The sequence below is a fragment of the Ischnura elegans genome, chromosome 1 (genome assembly GCF_921293095.1).
Source record: "Ischnura elegans chromosome 1, ioIscEleg1.1, whole genome shotgun sequence".
Taxonomy (NCBI): domain Eukaryota; kingdom Metazoa; phylum Arthropoda; class Insecta; order Odonata; family Coenagrionidae; genus Ischnura; species Ischnura elegans.
The window spans coordinates 139,237,176-139,259,126 of NC_060246.1; the positions used below are offsets into that span (position 1 = coordinate 139,237,176).

The 21,951-nt window shown below is 36.8% G+C and overlaps 1 protein-coding gene across 1 annotated transcript; it reads right to left on the reverse strand.

The window, feature by feature from the left end:
- Nucleotides 1–20,630, reverse strand: LOC124165421 (otoferlin-like). Its single transcript, XM_046542869.1, has 14 exons — nt 20,540–20,630; nt 20,279–20,465; nt 19,968–20,195; nt 19,599–19,755; nt 11,967–12,147; nt 10,762–10,954; nt 10,463–10,644; nt 8,330–8,465; nt 2,953–3,128; nt 2,658–2,855; nt 2,247–2,363; nt 1,911–2,063; nt 270–482; nt 1–171 (listed from the first exon to the last, which is right to left on the reverse strand). The coding sequence occupies exons 3-14, from the start codon at nt 20,089–20,091 to the stop codon at nt 1–3; spliced, it is 2,001 nt and encodes a 666-aa protein (XP_046398825.1). The 5' UTR covers nt 20,092–20,195; nt 20,279–20,465; nt 20,540–20,630.
- Nucleotides 20,631–21,951: the final 1,321 nt, after the last annotated feature.

Sequence of the window (21,951 nt, forward strand, 5' to 3'; positions counted from 1 at the left end):
TTAGATAGTTTGCGCAAAATATAATAGTTTTTTATATCGGAGAAATTTACTCGCCTGGGTTTGTAGAGTGTTGTTGCAAATGTGTAACTTGATATACGGATCGCAAAGTCCCGTTGTATCCGCACCAGGAACGAGCCGTCCTTGGAATATATGTGCTCTCAGTTGATACGTCTGCAAGTATGCATTTTCCAAGATCGAAATTAAAAAAATGAACAAAGCCATAAAGATAAATATTTTTGTGGCACTGGAGAAAATTAAATTATATTTACCTTCTTTTCATGATAACGGAGCTCTTTAGCCGGGCTAGCGGAATTTTCAATTTCCGAGTTTTTCCCTCCTTCGTCGTCATCAAAGCCACCGGGAAGACCTTCAAGATATATCTTCGAGCTCTCCCAAGATAATCCTGCCCATAACAAGAATTCTGCCGCCATCAATATCGGATAATCACTTGTGGATCTAGATTCCCCTTTGTGTTGCATTTCCTGATTCCCAGGGCATTCCCAAGAGGGGGAAATTATTCAGTGAGTAAAAATTAACCATCGAATAAGTCGATAATATGCTAAGTTTATAGTTCCACCTGATTGATATGCGTGAGGAAAATTGTTTTTATGGGGGAATTATCGAATTAAATTAAGTAAATCCTAAATGAGAGAGTTTCGGCCCAGGTAAGGTTATTTTCAATGGAAACATATAGGATATGCATTTTTGGGCGTTCTCAGCATTGAGACAAATTTTTAATTTAATGAGAGATATGAATGAGAGTTAAAAATCATCAGACAAAAAGAACCAAAAAACACGATGAAACAAATGCGATAGCTAATAATGAAACCATCATTTATTCCAGCCTTGTACCGCTTAGTTTTTCAGTGACGGAATGAATATCATCGGGCAAGGAAATTTAATCGTGTTAAAAAAATTCTTCGACTCGAAATTGATGCATATTCAGTACAAATGAGTGACCCAAGCAAAAGAATTGCAATAGTGAAATTTAATTTCCACATGCTATTTAGGATCATAGGCTACTAGCATCATAGGATCGGATCATGGCTCAATATAGGACGAAAAAGTTATTGCTAAAGACTTTTAATCCACAGCTGTAATCGAGGGCTTCTAATTAATAGCGTGACGACAAGTTTGAATTTAGAATAGGAGAGCCAACTCGACATGCAATAGCGGTGATCCTAGTAGAAAATTGAAGCAACAATGAGGAAAGAAAAGGAAGATGTTGGAAGAAAGAAGAGGAGAAGGGGAAAATTGTCTAACAATAAGTGTGAAGGATTTCCAAAGAACAGGCGTCGCTGAATTGATAAATAGTAGGTTTCCACAGAACGCCATATGAAAACTGAGATTTACCATTCAAAGGGATGACAATTGGGTAAACAGCGAAGGGTTATGAATAGAACAGGCGTAAAGGATGCGATTAAGGAAGATAGATAGTATTTTTTAAATTAAGAGAATTAAATTTGAAATATGTGGCCTTCAGCGCGCTGTGATTAAATGTTGTATCTAATAAGTCGACGCAAAAGTACCCCAAATGTTAGATTTATTTTAACCTTACATTTTGAAAGCTATACGAAATTAGGAAATGCCAATAGAAATGACGTTTTTTGTAATGGTATGTGCTAAATTGGAAACCCTGCTTCTGCTTGCGACGGAGTGAATTCTGGGAGAGTAATTACGTCCATACATCGTCAGCAGTAGTATACGACTTCTCGTTTTGGCGTGCAAATTTAATTGTCAATTAATTTCACATATAAATTGTGCGACTTAGAATAACTATTATCCCGCAAATAATTTGTTTTCGTATTTTTTAAAATTATAAAATAGAGAGATTTAGATGGACGTGAAGAGTGGAAGTTTACGCAAGTAGCTCTATCGCATAATTTGAAAAAAAAAAAAAATCTTGATACCTTGAAAAATATGATCCTCTTCACTCCACAATATTCACCCTTTGTCTCAAGCTCTTGGGAATGCATAATTTCCTCGATCCTAATCCTAACTTGGGATAGCCTTTTTTCATTGGATGTCAGCGAAAGTAATATTTCTGGGTATGGTGCTTGAGGCTAGAAAAGGAAATTTGGTTGGTCAGAAAGACTTCTTAAAACTTACGATCGAAAAGACGACTTAAAATGCAATCATTAATCAGGTAAACTATTGAAGATTTAAGAGCGATTCAGTAATTAGTAATCCTCTCTGTTTGTCCACATATTTATATTAAGGGAGTTACAAAGAGTTTTTGTGCTCACCTCTTCCATCAGTTGATAAATCTTTTGTATAAAAACTTCCAATGCCCGCTTGGCATCTGATACAGAGTTTTCATCTGGTTTCGTTTTCAGTTCCGTTGCAGCACAAGTAATAAATTCCTAAAACAAAATTTTAATAAGATAACATATAAGCTATAGGTTAAATTTAAATAGTGGTTGAGGTCATAATGTACAAAATATAAATAAATACAAATAAAAATGATGCATTTCTAATCGTAGATAGAATTTTAGTTGATATGATATGGCTGATTGTGATTTCCTTAGTTAAAATAGTGTTTAGAGTTAACTGCACAGTAAATCGCTCACATGACACTAATGAAGGTACTAAAGAAACATATTTCGTAAAGTTTTTTGGATACTCTGCAGTTAAGTGCAAAATTGAGTTTTAATCACCATTTCTCTTCTTAGAATGCGTAGTCTTTCCCAATCTAAGGTGGTTCTAGTTCCATCTATTGACGGTTTCGCTCCCAATAAAGTGAAACCCCTTTTACATTTCTGTATTAGTTGGTGGAGTAGCTCCTCTAGTAATTTTCTGGCTTCCATGTTATCTTTTCTCTCAAGCTCATCGGATATAAGTAATATTTTTTCTTCCTGTTAGTTAACAAATAAATGTTTAGTTATGAATGGTTCTCAGAGTTTGCTTACCTCAGCTATATTAGTTTTATATTAGATAACAAATCGCAAATACCACGAAATGAGCTATCCTTGCCATGATGTTGTGTTGATGGACTCGATACATAATATTCTTGGACTGTGAGGAATTGACCCAGAGGCAAGGTTTAGTTGGCCCATTAATGCGGGAGCATAAATCAGAGTGTCTTGCCTTTTCCTTGCATATTTTTTTCTTCATTTTGGCAGTGGTATCTGGCAGCAGAGCACAATATGTCATAGGAGATGGATTAGAGACTAGAACTTATTCTCTAAAGATTTTGACTATTTTTAATCAAAATATTTTAATAAACTTAAAATAACGTTCTGGTCAATGGAAATTCATGTTATCAGTTCATTTTTTCTCATTCAGAAATTGTTGGTAAGATTGGATATAGAATAAACTCAATGAGAAATTAAATGACGGAAAATTTTCTGGTATGACAAGTCATGCATCTTTCTGTGTTCCAAGTTCAAACACCAAAATTTGCTTGCTTCATTGAGAAGAATGATATTCAGTTTAACGAAAAGCTTATGCCTGCTTATCTGTCGATGGCCTGGTAGAGAACACTTTGACTGGTGACCAAACTAAATTTGGAAGACTCCTTACAAGCTCTCTTCGAAACCTACTCCCCAGGTAAATATTCTTCGAGGGGAAAATTTCGAGGTTCCAAATATGTTGGATAGGAGGAAACTGCCTCCTTCAAAGACTGCCCAGATATTTTTCTATTTTGTGGGTCGCGGGTGAAGTGGGGTTAAGTTCTCGCCTGCTGGACAGGAGGCTGCGAGTATTAATAGGGTAGTTTCCTTCATCAAAGAAAACGAAAGGCATTGATTGCGATTCGTTACCCACCATTACTGTATTCATAATATACAAATTATTTCGTTTTAGAAATACCGGTTTAGACGAATGGCTATGGCCCATTTTTATCCTCATTTGAAAAGGGCCAGATTGGCGCCCATGCGATGCCACTCCCCGTGACGTCACAGGGACCTAGTTTCTATACGAGAAGATAGGAGTTATACATCGTCTGAGGTTACCAATGCATGCATGAGGCACAGAGCTCAGGGAAACATGTCTTAATAATCACTTATTAAAACTGGCTAAGGTCGGAAAGTTTTCTTCATTTGATAAGGTATTAATAATCCTTATTTAAGCCAAGCGCTACCAGCCAGCAGGGTACTCAGCTACCCGCTAGCAGCCTGCGTCGTATCAGTGCTCAACTCGCCTCAAGGTCACCTCACAGGGCGGCAGCGGGAACCAGAAGTACGGCACACGAATAGATTTCCCGGCATTCATACTTACGCGTCGCGTTTTCGCGCGCTTGAAAATTTTCACTTTTCGTTTAATCGCGAAAAATAGATATCGTCATTTAAAAATCTAAAATCGTGAAATACGTACTGCAGGAGTAATAATCTTTCGATTTAGGCAATAAAAAAATAATCGGAAACCACCCTATTCCACCTTAGTAGGTTTTTACCGCCGGGGTATCGATGCTTATGGTTGTACCGCAGTCAATTATTATTTTGGTTTTAATATCCTTAAGTCCACGAAAGTAATCGACGATTTAATTAATGTTATCATAGGATTACCGCAACGCACGTTTCGTGCACGGTCTCAGGTTTGGAGGATAATAAGATTAGCGAGCAGGCTCAAGTCTCGTCCCGCTGGGAGCTGGGGTTGACTTCTCGGCGATAGAGAAATGTCTAAAGGCAAATTGACCCCTAATCAGAAAATTTGATGAGTTATGCTCAGCACGGTTCTCTATCCATTGAATAGGACGTCATATAACATACATGAGATAGCATACGTCCGTAAGAGTACACTCATCACCGCGGACTTCCCCCCTTCATTACTATATATCATTTACTCATATCCTTAAGACGTTCATTTCAAATTGAAGCGCTAAGTCTTGCAGGATAGGCATGGTATTCATTGATTACTCCTCTTCTATCCCCCATTCTACTAAATATATGCTATCAATACTTTTTGTCACCAGGCATATCGTTGGGTATTAATCATAATTAGTTGTATTTTTGTCCAAGATGATAAATGCCCAGGGAAAAAATCAAAATTATTTGTTATACCTTCAAATTTCAAAATTTCAAAATCAAAAAAAAATTGGGATTCTTTCCTTGTTTTACTTGAAAAGCTATGTATAAAAAAAGAAGTTGCTGGGGTCATTTTAACAGAAGTGAACATCACAACTGATGAAACTTTCTTATACAAAATAAATGGTTTTAATGTCTACTCCTCACTAAGGGAAGGTAGAAGAGGTGGAGGTATTCTACTGTACATAAAACAAGATTTTAAGTTCACTGATGAAAACTTTAAGATGATAAATTCGGAATCAATTATAGGAACCCTAAATATAAAAGGTAAAACTATAAAAATAATGGCTATATATAGGCCTCCTGATCAAAATGTTTTGCATTTCCTACAGGAGCTAGAAAACATTGTCAATATGTCCAAAAACAAGAAGTCCATCATCATAGGTGACATAAACATAAACCTTAAAAATAAGCACTGTGCAAATACTGTAAAATATAAAGAACTTCTTTTGTCACATGGGTACCTGTCATTAATTAATGCATATACAAGGGAAGAGATCAAAGACGGTCATCTGGTTCAATCATGTATAGATCATATACATTTTAATGGACATTCTAACTTAGTTAACAGTTTTATGATAAGACATCGACTTTCAGATCACTACTTAATCGGTGTGTCCTTCATAGACCAAAAGAAAAAAACAAGTCTGGGTCAGTCAGCTGATTGTAAAAATTATAGACATAGGGAAATAGAATATATTGACAATAGAAGGGTGGACCTACAAATAAATGATTATAAATGGAGCACTGTAGTGGAGGAGAACAACCCAAATATTATGTTTGCAAAACTTAGTCTGATATTCAATGACATTTATGAAAAATCAAAGGTAACCTTCAAGCCTATAGGGCGAAGGAAAGAAAATAAATGGATGAATGAAACTATCTACAAATTAATATTAGAAAGAGATAAGGCCTTTAAAAAATGGAAAAATAGCCCCAGAAATAATTTTCTCAAAGAAAATTATAAAACCATAAGAAATAAAACTGTGAAACATATTAGGAAAGCAAAAATTGATCACTTGAATACAAAGGTATCAAATATACAAGATAATAGGACACTTTGGAATGAAATTAATAGAATGACAGATAGGAATATTAGCAGATGTAATGATGATACAATATTTAGCCACTTAGCTAATGATTTTAATGAGCAAGAAATATGTAATAAGTTTTTGAAACAATTTTTAATAAGAAGTGAAGAGACTAAATGTACTTGTGGACAGAAATTTTATGATGACATTCATTTCCATAACTTATGTAGTATTTATTTACCGGAACCCACAGAAGATATCATTAAAAAAATTATAAAAGAGCTTAAAAATAAGGGACCTGGTCAAGATAGAATCAGAATCAGAGATATCAAGGCAAACCCTATACTTCTTCCTATTATAACTACTCTTGTAAAAAGAAGCATTACCCAAGGTATAGTGCCTGATGGGCTAAAAATTGCATTGGTTAGACCTATTTATAAAGGTGGATCCTACAAAGATTTTGCGAATTACAGACCTATCTCCCTGCTACCAACTATCAATAAGATTATGGAGAAATACGTGGCACAGTATCTAACAAATTTCTTGAAAAAACATAAAATAATCTCAGACTACCAATATGGATTTGTGGAAGGTAGAGGAGCTAAAGATGCACTTGAAAATTTTGCCGACATAATAAATACCAACCTTGATAAGAATAATAAAGTAGTAGTCACATATGTGGATTATAAAAAAGCTTTTGACTCTGTCAATTTGCCCACATTGCTGCATATACTGCAGGATATTGGAATTAGAGGGTATATCCTGAAATGGTTTAGAAGCTATCTCCTGCAGAGGAGTATCAGGGTGAAATTTAAAAACTGTATTGGAAACCAAGGAAATGTAGAATATGGTGTACCTCAAGGTTCTATTTTAGGACCAATCCTTTTTACTGTGTATATTAATAGTATATTTAAATGTATTTTAAATTGTAATATTTTACTTTATGCTGATGATGTTGTATTGATATCTGCTCATAGAGATTTAAATACTGCCATTGCCTACATGCAAAATGATGTAAATAACTTAACAAAATGGTCACATGACCATGACCTCTCCATCAACATGAAGAAGTCCAAAGTTATGTCCATAGCCAATAATGCAGCTAACGTTCAACAGATTCACATAACAATACATGATTATAAATGCCTGCATACTGAAATAACCAAGTCTGTGTGTAAATGCAACAAATTATAACAAGTAATACAATATACGTATCTCGGTATCATAATAGATCAGACATTCAAATTTAGGGAACACTGTGAGAAGATATGTAGTAAATTACGAAAGGTTAGTTATCAAATGTATCATATTAGAGATTTTTTGCATATTAAAGTTAAAAAGATGTTGTATTTCGCAACTGCTGAATCAATATTAAGATATGGCGTTACTATTTGGGGTAAAACCTGTAGGGTACATAAATTAAAACTATACAGTACACAAAACCGGATCATCAAAGCGATTGCATACCACAAAAAAAATGATAATAATTTGTCAGCTAACTCAGACTCTCACGATACAAATAATTTCTATAAAACACTAAGAATACTACCACTCGAAAAACTTCTAACCTATATTTTAGTAATAGATAATTATTTTTCCAATAAATACAAAACACTGAAAGACAATTTTCATAAAATGGAAAAGAGGAATCTATACCAATATAAAATCCCCAAATGCTTCAATCAATACGGTGAAAACAAAATGGTGGTTAGTGTTCCTAAATTGTTTAACAAATTACCTAAAGAAATGCATGGTTTAACCACATATTCGGATGTCAAAAGTAAACTTTTAAATTATCTACTTGAGGACTTTAATTTTTAATTTTAAGACATAAGTTTTTTATCGTTTCTTTCATTGTTTTTCGATGTTTTTAACTTCTTGTAAATGAATTATGGAGAACCTGCTGATGAGCCTGTTTTGGCTCAGAAGGTCTCCTAATTGTAAAAATATTTTTTTATTCTTAAAATATTGTAATATCAGGGTTTTTCTCTTTTATCTTTTCTTGCCCAATAAGTCAGAATATGTGTTGGTTATATAGTGAAAAGCGTGTTAAGAATTTGTAAAGGGAATGTTTTTAATGTATTATATATTTTTTAATATTTGAGATATGTATTTTTGATGTATTGTAATGTGTTTATAAACAAATAAAAATATGAAATATGGAAAAAATTTAAAAAAAAAAAAAAAAAAAAAAAAAAGGTCTAAACTCAAAATAAAATGAAATCATAATGATAAGTTAGAATTACAAAGGATATGGATATCATCATTAATTACCGTCGGCAGTGGAAGCAGTCTGTACACCGAAGTTGAGCTCTATTTGTATTTTGCAAGGATCCAATTTCTTACTCAGATGCACCAAATGGAAAGCGTTGCAAAACACTAGCATATTTTCAAGGTCTTCTTCTTGGCTCTGTTAAATTGGAGAAAATATTACTTGGTTATTTGGTTCAAGTACCTTTTCTTCGAAAATGTCTATGCCTCACTGCCTCAGTTTTGAAATTTAAATGATAACATATTGAATTTATTGGGGATCGAATGAAGCATCACCGGAAGGAACTATAGATTTTATAATATGTTATGATGATCAGAAAAAAACATTGGATCTGATTCTAGTGAACGTGAAGAAAGTTTGATTACACTTTTGTTCTATTGCACCACGTCTTTCAACAAGCGTGTTTTTCGGCGACGTCATGCGCCTAAATTCGATATAATGGGAGATGAAATGTGCGTATGCGTATCTTATAACAGCAATAAAACCACATAAAATGCCATGAGAAAAAATTCTCCGGGAATCGAACGCTGGACCTTTAGCTTCCCGGGCCGCTGCGCGGGCCACTATGCTGTCCAGTTTCCTGAATTCCGATGGTAATTTTAATGTAGTTGTAATGTCCCGGAAATTTTAGGGAATTTAGAAATCTGGATAATGTAGTGGTTTACGAAGTGTCTCGTAAAGCCAAAGGTCTATCATTCGATTCCTAGTCCAGGAGATTTTTTCCTCATGGCAATTTATGTGAATTTCACCGCCGTTCACGTGGCAGGATCGTAATATTTAATGATAAAAGCAGTTTTACTATACTAAACCCCCTATTTCTGGAAAATATATGCGATAAGTTATTCGTAAAAAGGAGCCAAAGTTATTGCTACTATTTAAGTATGCATAATGTAGTTTATATATGAAAGTATTCTGCGGATAAGTGGATTCCGAGAATAGAGGCGGAAGTAGAAAAAGAGTAGGGGAGAGGGGGGTAATAGCGTAAACTTCAGCATTTTTATTTCATATATTTCAATTGAAAACTTCAACGAAAGAGGCAATCATATTATTTGAAGGAAATTCGATTTCCTACCAATTCTTGGCTTCTTATTTGAAAAATTTAACTTATTTTGTGTGTTAAACCTATTTTACAAAACCCTTACACTGCACGGTATTATCCCGAGTGCCGGGGCAATACCGCACACCAGTTGGGGCAATACCGCAACTATATTCCATCGTCGAAATAAGTAAAACATAGCATATTAGCTGACATTAAAATTAACATATCATACCAACCCCGTTATCTTAGGTTTAATGAAAGTGAGCTAACATAAAACTTAAATTAAAGAAATTTTTTTCTAGTTATGATTAAATGTTTTATTTATAGCATTAAAATATGAAAATCCACAATTAGTTCAGACAAACTGTCGACACGACGGATGAAGGTCGTTCGGATTATTGAGGTGTTCCGACTAGGAGGTTCGCCTGTACTTGAGAGGATTGGCAAATCGCACATTCAAAGGTCCTTCATAATTCACATAAGCATTTTAGTGTCAAAGTTGCTCAGAAAAGTTGTAATACAATATGGGGCATTATCGTTCAACACGGGGCAATACCGTACACCTTGCGCCTTGCGCGGAATTGCCCCATGAAAGGTGTACGGAAGTGCCCCAAAACGACATGACGCATTATTTTCAACCCTAACCTAAAATAAGAACAATATAGTACTTGTGTTTGGTACTAAAAAATAGCCCATGATATGGGCTATTCAAAACCACTAATTTGAATACAGTCACTAATAACGTTTCCCTTACCTCAATTCGAGTTAGTCTCTAAATTTGATAAGAATAGTTGACAAAACAGAAAAACTTTCGTCACATTCACGCGCGCAAAGGCAGAAGCTCCCAGATTGTCTTCATCGGTTTCGCTTTCCTTCCGCTATGCAGCAGTACTTCCCAGCGCTCACTACATACTCCAGCGGATCTAAAATCATAATGCACGGTATAGTCCCGCCGCGGCGCGCCGTACGGTATTACCCCGCTCTCCCTTAAGTTAGGTTCGAGTATACATATCGAGTTTTTCAACTATACCGCTGATAAATATTCTGATGCCTAAATTACCTTTGCTTTAAGCAAACACATAAATGTTCACGGTACCTTCTCTGGCTGCATTACAGGACCAATTTCGATGAGACTTTTCTTCGTGACTTCAATACGCTGGGAAGATGGGCGCAAAACAGTCTCCAGTGAGAAAAGTAATTTGACGATGTACATTCTGTATCCGTTACCTTCTTGTGCGTACATATGAATGTATGCTGGACCAAAACTCGGAGAGAAGCCTAAAATGATTTAATTTCCTTTGCTCAACGTTATTGCTCAAAAAATATTGTGTATTAAAGTATTAAAATTCAGTAAAATACTTATCAGCCTTGTTATCAATGTTATTGATTAATTACCTTCTTTCTTATCACTTGAAACTGCATTCATTTTCAGAGCATGCTCTGCGATATAATGACAGCTTTTAGTGGAATGCTCGTCTTTTAGCCGAATTACAATTTTCTGGAAAAGGGGTGGGAACCTGCCCACGAAAGCGACTTGCTCATTCCATTCAACTAATCCCCGAACGTCATGTTTTAAGCTGGTAGACCCCTGTAAAATCAAGGGACACATTAATGAGTTTGATGTATAAGGTAATGAAATCTGTAACGAAACGAAATGACCCTCCTCAATACCAGCACCATAATTATTTTTAATGAGACGCCTATTCAATTTCGGTAAAGAGTCGGCGGAATTTCACCTTAGCCTTTGGTTAGATAATTTTGACAGGGAAATATTGGAAATGATTCAAAAAGAGAATTTATTGTAGCTTCAATAAATCTAGTACTATTTTAATATTTTTTTCAAGGCATCCATGTGTGATCAAGGTTTTGCTAACTTGCTATAACGTTCATTTATCTATTTGGAGTATTCCTGATAAATTTCGCTGAAAATTTCAGTTTTCAACGTTTTGCTTTTGAAGTGTTATTGTTTAGGCCAAATGGAACCTTAAATTTTTCTATATTTAGAGTGCACAATTAAAACTTCTCTCTTTGAGAAAACCGGATATGAAAAGGAATATAAAATAAGAGTGAATGCTTACTATTTTCAGTAAGAATTGCATGCATCATTACAATTGCATTTCCCGGCATTTACTGGGATATCAAGCGTTCATGATTATGAGAGAATGGGATCACTGACCTAATTTTTAGGAATGATATCTATATCATAATCGTGTTATGCCAAAATCATAGTATGCATTTCAATATCTTGACCAGACCAACAGCTTTAGATACTTTCGCTATGGCTCTCAAGGAATCATATTCAAAAGGTATTTTTACTTCTGCCCATTTTGCGTCTGGTGCTATGACTTGCTACTAAGATGTACTTTCAAACCTGCTTGGTGATGATTGTGCCTTATATCATAAAATCGGAAATTCCAAATTTCAACCGGTACATTGCTAAGGGCTAAAATTTGATGGCTTATCCTACGAAAAGCTTACCATTCTAAACTTAGCAAAAATTCAACTACTTATCATTTAAACCTTCCAATACATTCCATAATGCATGTATAAATTTAGTCTGAAATAAAATTTTAGGATTGTTTTAAATAATTATACTTAACAGTGAGATTACCGAACTTCAGTTCCACATATACTTTTGAATTCAGTTCTTTATGTTTCGTTGTACTCTTCTGACCACAGCATGAGCATGTTAACTTACTAGGATCATGCAATTCTAAATTACCCTGCGCTTTATAAACGCGGCAAACGTATCTTGCTACTTGACTTTCGTTGAGAATATTCCTGGAAGAAGAACAAGAAAAATATGCCCAAATTGGATTTTAAAAGAGGTAATTACCATCCGTTTGAACCTCGACCAGGTAGTGGGTATTAAAAAAAACATAAGATATCCTTGCATGTGCATTTAAGCCTTTTCATTTGCTTCTTTTCACATACTTTTTAAAGGCAGAGAACAAGAACAATAAAAATATGGACCGATAGCATCTCATGGACCTCATTTTATAACGCAAGAGTATTTAAATGACCTAGTGCGCGATTTAAATTTGTCCAAAAAGCAGAGAGTTCTTAGGATCAAGATTAAACGGTTGGAAATTGCGGGATCCAAATACGAAAATAGGGTAGTCTCCTTCATCAAAGAAAACGAAAGGCACTGATTGCGATTCGTTACCCAACATTAGTGTATTCATAATATTGAAATTATTTGGTTTTAGAAATCCCAGTTTAGACGAATTTTAATGGTCAATTTTAACCTCATTTGAAAAAGGCCAGATTGGCGCCCATGCGATGTCACTCCGCGTGACGTCTGAGAGACCTAGATTGATTCTATATGAGTAGATAGGATTTTTACATTGCCTGAGATTACCAATGTATGCATAAGGCACAGAGCTCAGGGAAACATTTCTTAATAATCATCTATTAAAATTGCCTATGGTCGTAAAGTTTCCTTCCGTTCATAAGGTATTAATAATCCTTACTTACGCCAAGCGCTGTCTGCTAGCAGGGTACTCTGCTAGCGGCCTGCATCGTATTGGCGCTCATAGCCTCGCATCAAGGTGGCCTCATACGGCGGCAGCTGGAACCAGAATGACGTCAAACGGGCTTTTCCCAGCATTCATACTTATCTGTACTATCTATACTTATCTATACTGTCGTTGTGTTTTCGCGCGCTTGAAAATTTTCACTTTTCATTTAATCGCGAAAAATAGATATCGTCATTTTGAAAATCTAAAAGCGTGAAATGCGTACTCCAGAAGTAATAATCTTTCGATTTAGGCAATTAAAAAAATAGGAAACCACCCTTTTTCTATGTATCGATCTCGCCATGACGAATTTAAATGAATTTTTCCTCAAGAAAACAACTTTAATTTTTGCGATGATGTTATGGATATTCAATTCAGATTATTTTCGCGTGTCCATTGATTCCTTCAAGGTTTTTTAATGGCTGTTCTCTTACATAATGGCAGTGAGCTACCCTCAGTACTGTTAGCTCATGGAACTGATATGAAAGAATTTTACGACAATATGCAGTTACTTTTCGAAAAAATCACTAAAAAAATATAAGTGGAAAATTTGTGGCGTCTTAAAAGTAATTGCAATTATAGTAGGCTTACAGCTTGGCTCCACGAAATATTGTTGCTTCGTCCACGAGTGGGGTAGCAGAGACAGGAAAAATAATTACTTGAAAAAAAATTGGTCGTGATGTAAAGCACTTGTTCCTTGATCGAAAAATGTCCTTTTTCAGCCGATGATTGATCCGAAAAATATTCTTTTGCGAAAAATGGTTCTGGTTCTACTTATTTTAAACAAAAATTCCCTAAAATCAGTGAGGTTATGATCACATAAGGACTTTGTTTTTGGCTACAGATAAGGGAAGTGCTGAAGGGTTCGGAATTTCAACAGCAGTTGAGTTTAACGGAAAAAAGAGTGTGGAACATGTTCAAAAATGTTTTGAACATTTTTTAGGAAATATCATGGCTTAAAATTATCGCGAATATGAATTTATAAATTCACTTTCTCGACTAACACCTTGACCTTTTTCCACCAAAACTCGGCGCTGTTAGTGATGAATACAGTAAGCGTATCCACCAGGATATTTCACGAATGGAAAAATAGCACCGTAAAGGTTTTTTGACCAGTGTTATCGAATTCAGAATGTTTGGTTCCAATGTCCTGCTTGATCTCTTTGCTGCGCCGTCTCATAACTGGCTGCTAAACTTCATACCATTGGGTGATATTTCTAAGCACCCGGAAGAAGAAATAAATAAACATCCATAATACTTAAGAAAGCATTTTTTAAAAATACATGCGACTATGATTTTTTTCATCGTGTTATCCTGATTTAACCGTAATCGAGATGACCAATCACCGGACTTTTGGGACAGTTTACACATTTCGGGTTGCATTGTAGCATTCGAATTTTTCTCATTTCCTACTATAATATGTGTCGAGTTCTTTTCTAATAATGCCGACCGATTTTTACTTGGTTGTGAGGCATACGGCGATCATCATTCCTTAGTATGCAGTAGTCACGATATGTTCGATTTGCGGCTTCTCACGTATTTATCAGCGCAACTCCATACAAGATTTACATAAGGAACTTGGGTTATGATGACAGGCAAGCATGAAATCCCTCAAAGCTGTTTCCCTACAGCAAAGGCGGACGAACCTAGTTCTCAACATTCATCTCCCGTGCCATTAGCGTGAGATTAGGAAATGGATCAGCGGTATTTCTAGAAGCATACAACGAGGGGAGGTACCACGTCTGAATATGTATTAACTGGTGTATGTGAATGTCTAAAGGTGTATGTTACACCTATAATTGGATCAACTCCTGAAATGATAGGGATGACGGGTGAAAGCAGCATCGGCGATTGTAAGTTAATGCAGAGGAGAAGGGCAAAATCACTGGGTAATGTTTCGACAGGGTCAATTGTAAGGTACCAGGGTTAACTGAACCCCGTAAAGGTGGGGTGCTGCTGTCCTGTCGCATCCAATCTATTCAAGTTTTATAACGGAGGGCGTCTAGGAAAAGTCCACTTTTCCCTGAGAAAGTAAAAGTTACATAGACCTCGACCAACTCCTTGTTACCGCTGCTAATCTTAAGGCCACCAATATTTCCCATGATGCCGTCATCTCGAGATAGTCATCGAGGGATGGGGTCTGATGAACCAGGAATGGGGTCGCTGCTTTGGAATGTTTTGAATTCTGTAATGATTCCTGATTTTTATCACTGCTGCCTGATATAGGAATCGTACTAGGCAAGCGGTTCATGAGTTTCTTCTCGGGGACCTTGAAAATGCCTACAAAGTGGGTGACACTCGAGTTGGTAGATTAAATTCCCTTGTACGGAGAACACCAATTATTTTTATTTCAATTTAGGTATGAATACAATTCCACCAACTTTACCCTGAATCCATTGAGTTTATTTTTAATTGTGCCACGTTGGAGAAACTGGCTACGAAAATTCAGGTATTAACCCCTTCAGTGGTGTTTAAATTTTCCCCAAGTTGTACCCCCAGGGCGGGTTTTTATAATGTTTAGCTTAAAAATGGATTGAAAAAGTAAATACGTCTTACAAAAATATATTTAATATAGTATTAAGCACATTACAGGTATTTAAAGTATGATCATACTGTGCCCCATGATGTAAATAAATATAAGCATACCCAATTTAAACAAATAATGTTATTGCTATTTCAAACAAAATCTAATACTTTCTTTTTGTGTGATACATTTCAAAGCAGTGTTCGGGATGCAATGGAATATTCCCGCACTGTTTGCATTCCCACCTAGTTTCTTTCCTTCCGGGACAAACTCGGCATACTCTACTGGGAAACTTCTTCTTTTCTGTGGCTGGTATATGCGTGGGGAAATGTCTTTCAGTAAGACGAACAGGTGGGTCAGTTTTCGAGGGTCTTCTTCCTTTGGCCACTTTTCTTTCCATGGCATACTTCTCTAGAAGTCCATGAATGACTTTATGCCTAAACTGTAGGAGAGTGCATTTTTCTCTGCCACTTTTTCCATGCACAATATGAGCATTTACAATGCTTATGTCCATCAAATGAAAGAATAGCTTCCTGTACCATCGGAGACTTTTTCTGAGGCACTCGTACGGTTTTATTTTTTGGTCCAATCGATCCACTCCTCCCATATTAGCATTATACTCTATCACGGCGTCTGGTTTCTTCACTGCTTCTTTGGTTTTCCTGTCTACTTTTCCTGTCTCACATATTTTTCCCCTGTGATACGTGGATAACATTGTCACATCTTTTTTGTCACGCCATTTTATTGCAGAATAAACTCCTGATGTGTAACATAGTACGTCACCTTTCTTCAATTTTGCTGTCTGCAGTTCTTTCGGCATTTCCTTTCTTCGCAAGTCAACTGTTCCACAGGCTCCGAAACCATGAGATTGCAGCTCTTGGAATAGATTTGGACTTGAGAACCACCGGTCCATGAATATAACATATCCTTTCGCAGTAAGTTGGGGACACATCACAAGTTTAGTAACAGAAGCATGGCTTATTAGTTTCCGCGAAGCACTTTCATCACCCCGCCTTTCCTCCCCTTGACCAGTGTAAATGAAAAAGTCCCAGGCATATCCTGATTGAGATTCACAAATGAAAAATATTTTTATACCAAACCTTGATCTCTTTAGAGGAATATATTGTTTCATCAGTGACCTTCCTTTGAATAGCATAAGGCTTTCATCTACCGAAATATTTTGTTCCGGCAAATAGGTTTTTCTGAAAGATAATTGAAGCATTTCCAGCAGTGGCCTAATTTTCCTGAGGCGATCAGTGTTGCCCGTATCTTCATCATTGACAAAGTGCAGGTAACGCAGAATCAACTGAAACCTTTTCAGAGAAAATGTTTCGTAAAAAATAGGAGTCTGAAGTATGTAGTCTCTGGTCCAATATAGCTTCAATTCGGGCTTGCTAATAATACCCATTGCCAAAATCAATGCAATAAAAAGTCTAATTTCATTCTCACATGTATCATTCCACAACCTTATCCTCGCATTGGAACCAACGCCTGAATTTAGAGCATCCTCGCGGCACTTATTGGCATATCTATTTGTCTCGACTACAACATGGTGCACGAACTCATCAGTGAAGAAAAGTTCGAAGCATTGCAGAGGAGAAACATCTGAACTAAGTGGAACACACACACCTGCAACACCAGCAAATATTGGTTTCCCATACCCATCTTCTGCTTGGTCAATGTCATATTGAGTCCACTGGAAATTACGTTCTTGTGTACCTGGGGAAACATTTTGCGGCAAAATGTCTGGACTCTCCGCGTCAGATAGTTCCTCATATGACTCGTAATCATCGCTGCTACTACACTCTAGGTCAGATTCACTTTCAGATGGGCTATATTCACTTTCTGAGTCATCTTCTCTTTCTAAGAAAGAACAAATTTCATCAAGGCGAAGTTTCTTTTCTTTGCTTTTTGCCATCGTTCAGGGTTACACTGCACAGTGCACACCATACTATACATATCACTAAACAATACCCAAAAACACCGCTAGGTGGTATAAGCTTCCTAATAAGAGTGAGACATCTAATGGGCAACATATAAACTACTAGCATAATAGTACCATTGCCCCGGAAAGGTTTCGGGAGTGAACGAACTAGATTCTAAGTTTACCACGGAAATCTTCCGGGGTAGAACGTTTTGGGCAGTGGGGCAAGGCCCGGAACTTTTCCGGGCGTACCACTGAAGAGGTTAAGGGAATCGAGGCAAACCTTCGGAATTTGCTTGCCATGGGATCTTCAGCAAATGATTGTTCGCACCGAGTCAGTTGGCACAATAGATCATCCTGACTTAGCACGCCACACGAGCTGAATTCAGGTTTTAAGTCTTCCGATTTATTTCCTGAATACTTAACTGAAAAAATGAAATTGGTGTTACCTCTCGACGTAATCCCCCTGCAGACATACATATTTTTCACAATGTCGACGCCATGATTCCTTGGCCGCAGCGAAGGCGTCTTTAAAGGCCGTTTTACACGGTACACGGAATTGCGCAGTCTGACGTACGTGTGAAGGCGCATTCAAAATTGCGTCGTGTAAAGCGGTGAATTGCTAGAACACATGCGAGAATGCGTGGATGCGGGACGGCAAAATTTTCTAATTTCGTTCATGCATTCGCGCAATTCCACGCCATTTTAGAAATTAATGCAGCTCTAACCTGCGCAATTCCGTGTACCGTGTAAAACGGCCTTAAGAGTCTGTTTTGACCACTGGAAAATCGCAGAGGCATAAACCTGGTGAATTTGCGGCCGCGGACAGTGTTTTTCACTCTTTGAAACAGCCGTAAGTTACTAGGACCCAAGTCAGGTGAGTAGGGAGCATGCGAAATCACTTCAAAGTTGTTTTCACGAAGAAACTCTTGCGTAACCTTAGCTCGATATGCGGCTGCGTTGTCTTGATGAAACAGCTTGTGCGCAGCCTTTTCCGGCCGATTTCGTTGCAGTGCATTTTCAGGTCGTCATGCAGGATTGTGTGCACAGAACCCAAGGAAATACCAACGCTGAGGGCAATCTATTCCACAGTCATTCGGCGATCCCCCAAAAGAACTCTCTCCACTCGGTCGAGCCTGACGTCAGATCCGTTTGTGGGTGTCCAGATTTTTATGTTTTGTTGTCACACATTATTCTGCCTTCATTAAACCGTGGCACCCACGAACGCACTTTTGACTATCTCCATCACCAGACGTCTCCTTCAAATGTCGATGAATTTCAATTGGTGCCACACCACGCAAACGCAGAAAACCAATGATTGCACGCTGTTCGTGTATGGAAAAAGTTGTAATTTCAAGTACATATCTAAAACAGTTGTCATTATAGACGCTGCCGAAGGAGTTCTATCTGTCCAATAGTCCAGCCATCTCTGTCATATATTGATAAAGAGTGCGAGCTCATTTAACGTATATTTCTATTTGTTTCCGGTATGGAGAAAAAATCGGAGTCCTTAGAACTTGAATGTACCTCATACTGAGGATTTTTTTCGCGGAAATGTCCTTGAGAACGACTCATTTTCAATTTAAGACCTTTATTTTCGAGAATTATCGAAAAAGGGGTGAATTCTAGTGATGAAAGGGAAAGGGGCTATTAATTTAAAGGAATCTCGGGATATAATGCCGCTTATAATTCAAATTAACTGTTTAAATAAGTTAATATTTAATCACCCTGCATAGGCAAGATAATTCAACATTAACTATCCATTGGAAGTAAACATATTAGGCCCCGCTATATCGCTTCATATTAGGCCATGCGAATGAGGTAATTCGCGTAAAGGCCGCTACACACGGTGAACGATCATGCAAATGAAATAATTCGCGAATGAACCGTCACGCGCATGATCATTCAGTGAAAATAAGAACATGTTCTATTATTCTCGCAATATCCTGTGAATGATAACGGCCATGTAGTGGCCTCAATAAATAACTGAATTTTCCTCTAAATGAGTGGAAGAATGAAGTGATTCCAAAATACTTATTTTCATTTTTTATGGAAAATAAACTCGTCAACCCTTAGGTAAGACTGAGCGTAGTTATTTTTTTTAAATCAGTAACGACACTAATACGGTTCTTTAAGGAAAAAAGAGGACGAGCTTCGAAGAGGGAGATTCCCATCCTCTTGCAATTAAATGTTTTATGATCAAGTTTGAATAGCAAAACTTAAATGTGAAATGAACCTTTTGAGATTTTCCTAAAATATTACTTACGTTTTACTTTCTTCTATCGCGTCGCCTTCTACTGAAGGAGTTTTCAAGATGTCCCATTGCCCTAAAATAGCTACAGTGCATTTTATATATCCTTTGTTGATAGAAAACACATCCTCATGGCTCAGTAATACTGCCCACTCTTGAAAAAATTGATGATCTGTAAATGAAATTAGTGCTTTGATTCCATGCCAACTAATCGATATCTTAAACGACCAAATGTTGTGGATAGAATACGGCGATAAAAAAGGAATCAGGGTTGATAAATCCTTTCCGTTGGGTTAAGTGTCCAAAATGATTAAATAAGAGAGACATTATTACCATTAGCTACGCACGAGAGATTTTTTGAGCTCTTTCTTTTAGATTCCTCACCTTGTTGAGCATAAACTGTGGCAACATCCATTGTAATTGAGCCCAATGCTCTTTTTGCACAAAATAAGGAAGATGATGAATGAACCTGTGGATGATGCAATAATTCAAAGTCTTTGCATGGCATTTAGAGGTAAATTTCTTTATAATTACAAATTTTATACTTCCTGTCAATGATATAAGTACATCCATTAGTGATTCTTCTGTAGAATGGAATTCGAAAACGAAATACTGAAAAAGTAAGACATTTATTTAGAATAGAAATATATCTCAGGTTTTAAAATAAATTTAAATGTGTTTAAATCAGTCCGTACTTCGTCAAAATATGGGGAATTAGTATCCTCCTTTCTCTTCGTATGCTTTTTGTGATTGCCCACTTCGATAGCTACGTATGAATTCATCGTGGGCCATGCTAAATGTTTACACTCTATAACATGTACACATATTTGATAATGATCTATTTTCGTGCTGCAATTTTCCTCGTTGTTAACTAATTGTCTCCTGGAAATGAATTCATTCGTTACCTATGCATCACATTTTAGAAACGGTTATATTAGAATTAGATGAACACTTACCTCATAAATTTTTCCATCCTTAAGAAATTGACGCTAATTCAGGATTTCTTATCCACAGGAATCACCTTAACTTCAGCCGTTGCTCGCCAATACTCTCGTTCACCTCTCCTTATACTTCCCTCACTTTACGCTTTTAGGCGTTCGTTGCTGCGCGACTGGTCAACAACATCAGCTGACGTAAGCATCAGCTGATATGATAGTCGACGGCAACTCAAGTATTTACTTTTTCAAGTTGAGATTTCACACTACATGGATTATATCATCTGATAACTATGACGCATCTTTGTTTTAGACTGAATCTTGGGGATTTTCTCCTTATGTAAGTATTAGTATTTCAGCGGTAATGCTCTACATCCTGTGCAGTGGTTGTTGCTGAAATAGATACCATTCTTCCTTCCAAGTAAGAGGTGTATAAAAGTTGCCTTTTCATTGAGGGATGGAGAATGTAATGAATTTGAATTCAAAACAAAAAAAGCGATACTCAGATATTAATCGTTTTCATATGTTAATAGTCATATCATAACCATCGTTTCACTCCCGCCCATTCACGCATTTGATTCTAATTGCACATATCGTATTGCACAATTGCTTTACTTTTGTACTAAAATTAGGGTGCAACAAATTCGGGCGAGATCGCTGCCGCGTTTGCTCACATGAATAATAAATGCTGTTGTGTGGTTAATGCAGAGGCAATTTTGCGCTTTTCCTTCGCCATCTTGAGGGTTTTCCGCGTCGATACATATAGCTTTTGATGAAATGTGAACTCATCATCATTAGTCAATAAACCTAAGATTGGTTTGACGCAGCTCTCCATTTCTCTCTCCTATCCGCTAACCTTTTTATAGCGACGTGTTTCTTCTCTTTTACATTCTTTATAACCTGTCCTATGTAACTCATTCGGGGCAGTCCCTTGCCCCTTTTCCCTTCCACTTGTCCTTCAACGATTGTCTTCATCAGACCATCGTGCCTCAAAATGTGGCCAACTAAGTTGTCCCTTCTTCTGCTTAAAGTTTTTAGGAGGCTTCTCTTTTCTCCTACTCTCCTTAGCACTGCCTGGTTACTCACACGGTCAATCTATTTTATCTTCATCATTCTTCGGTAGCACCACATTTCGAATGCTTCCACTCTTGACTTCTCTGCCAGTGGCGTAGCCAGGAATTTCGTTCGGGGGGTAGTCCAAAACCAGGGGGGAAAATTTTTGAAAAATCGGGCACTAAGTAATGAGTTTTAGACTAATTTTAACACTTTTCATAATCGAAAAAACTTAATTTGTTAAAGAAACATTTTGTAAATTCCTGATTTTTCAATATTTTGTTTTCTTTTATGAAGGACAATAATTGCGTTTTTATATTTCGGGGGGGGATCCGGACCCCACTACTCCGCTACGCCACTGTTCTCTGCTGCTGTCAACG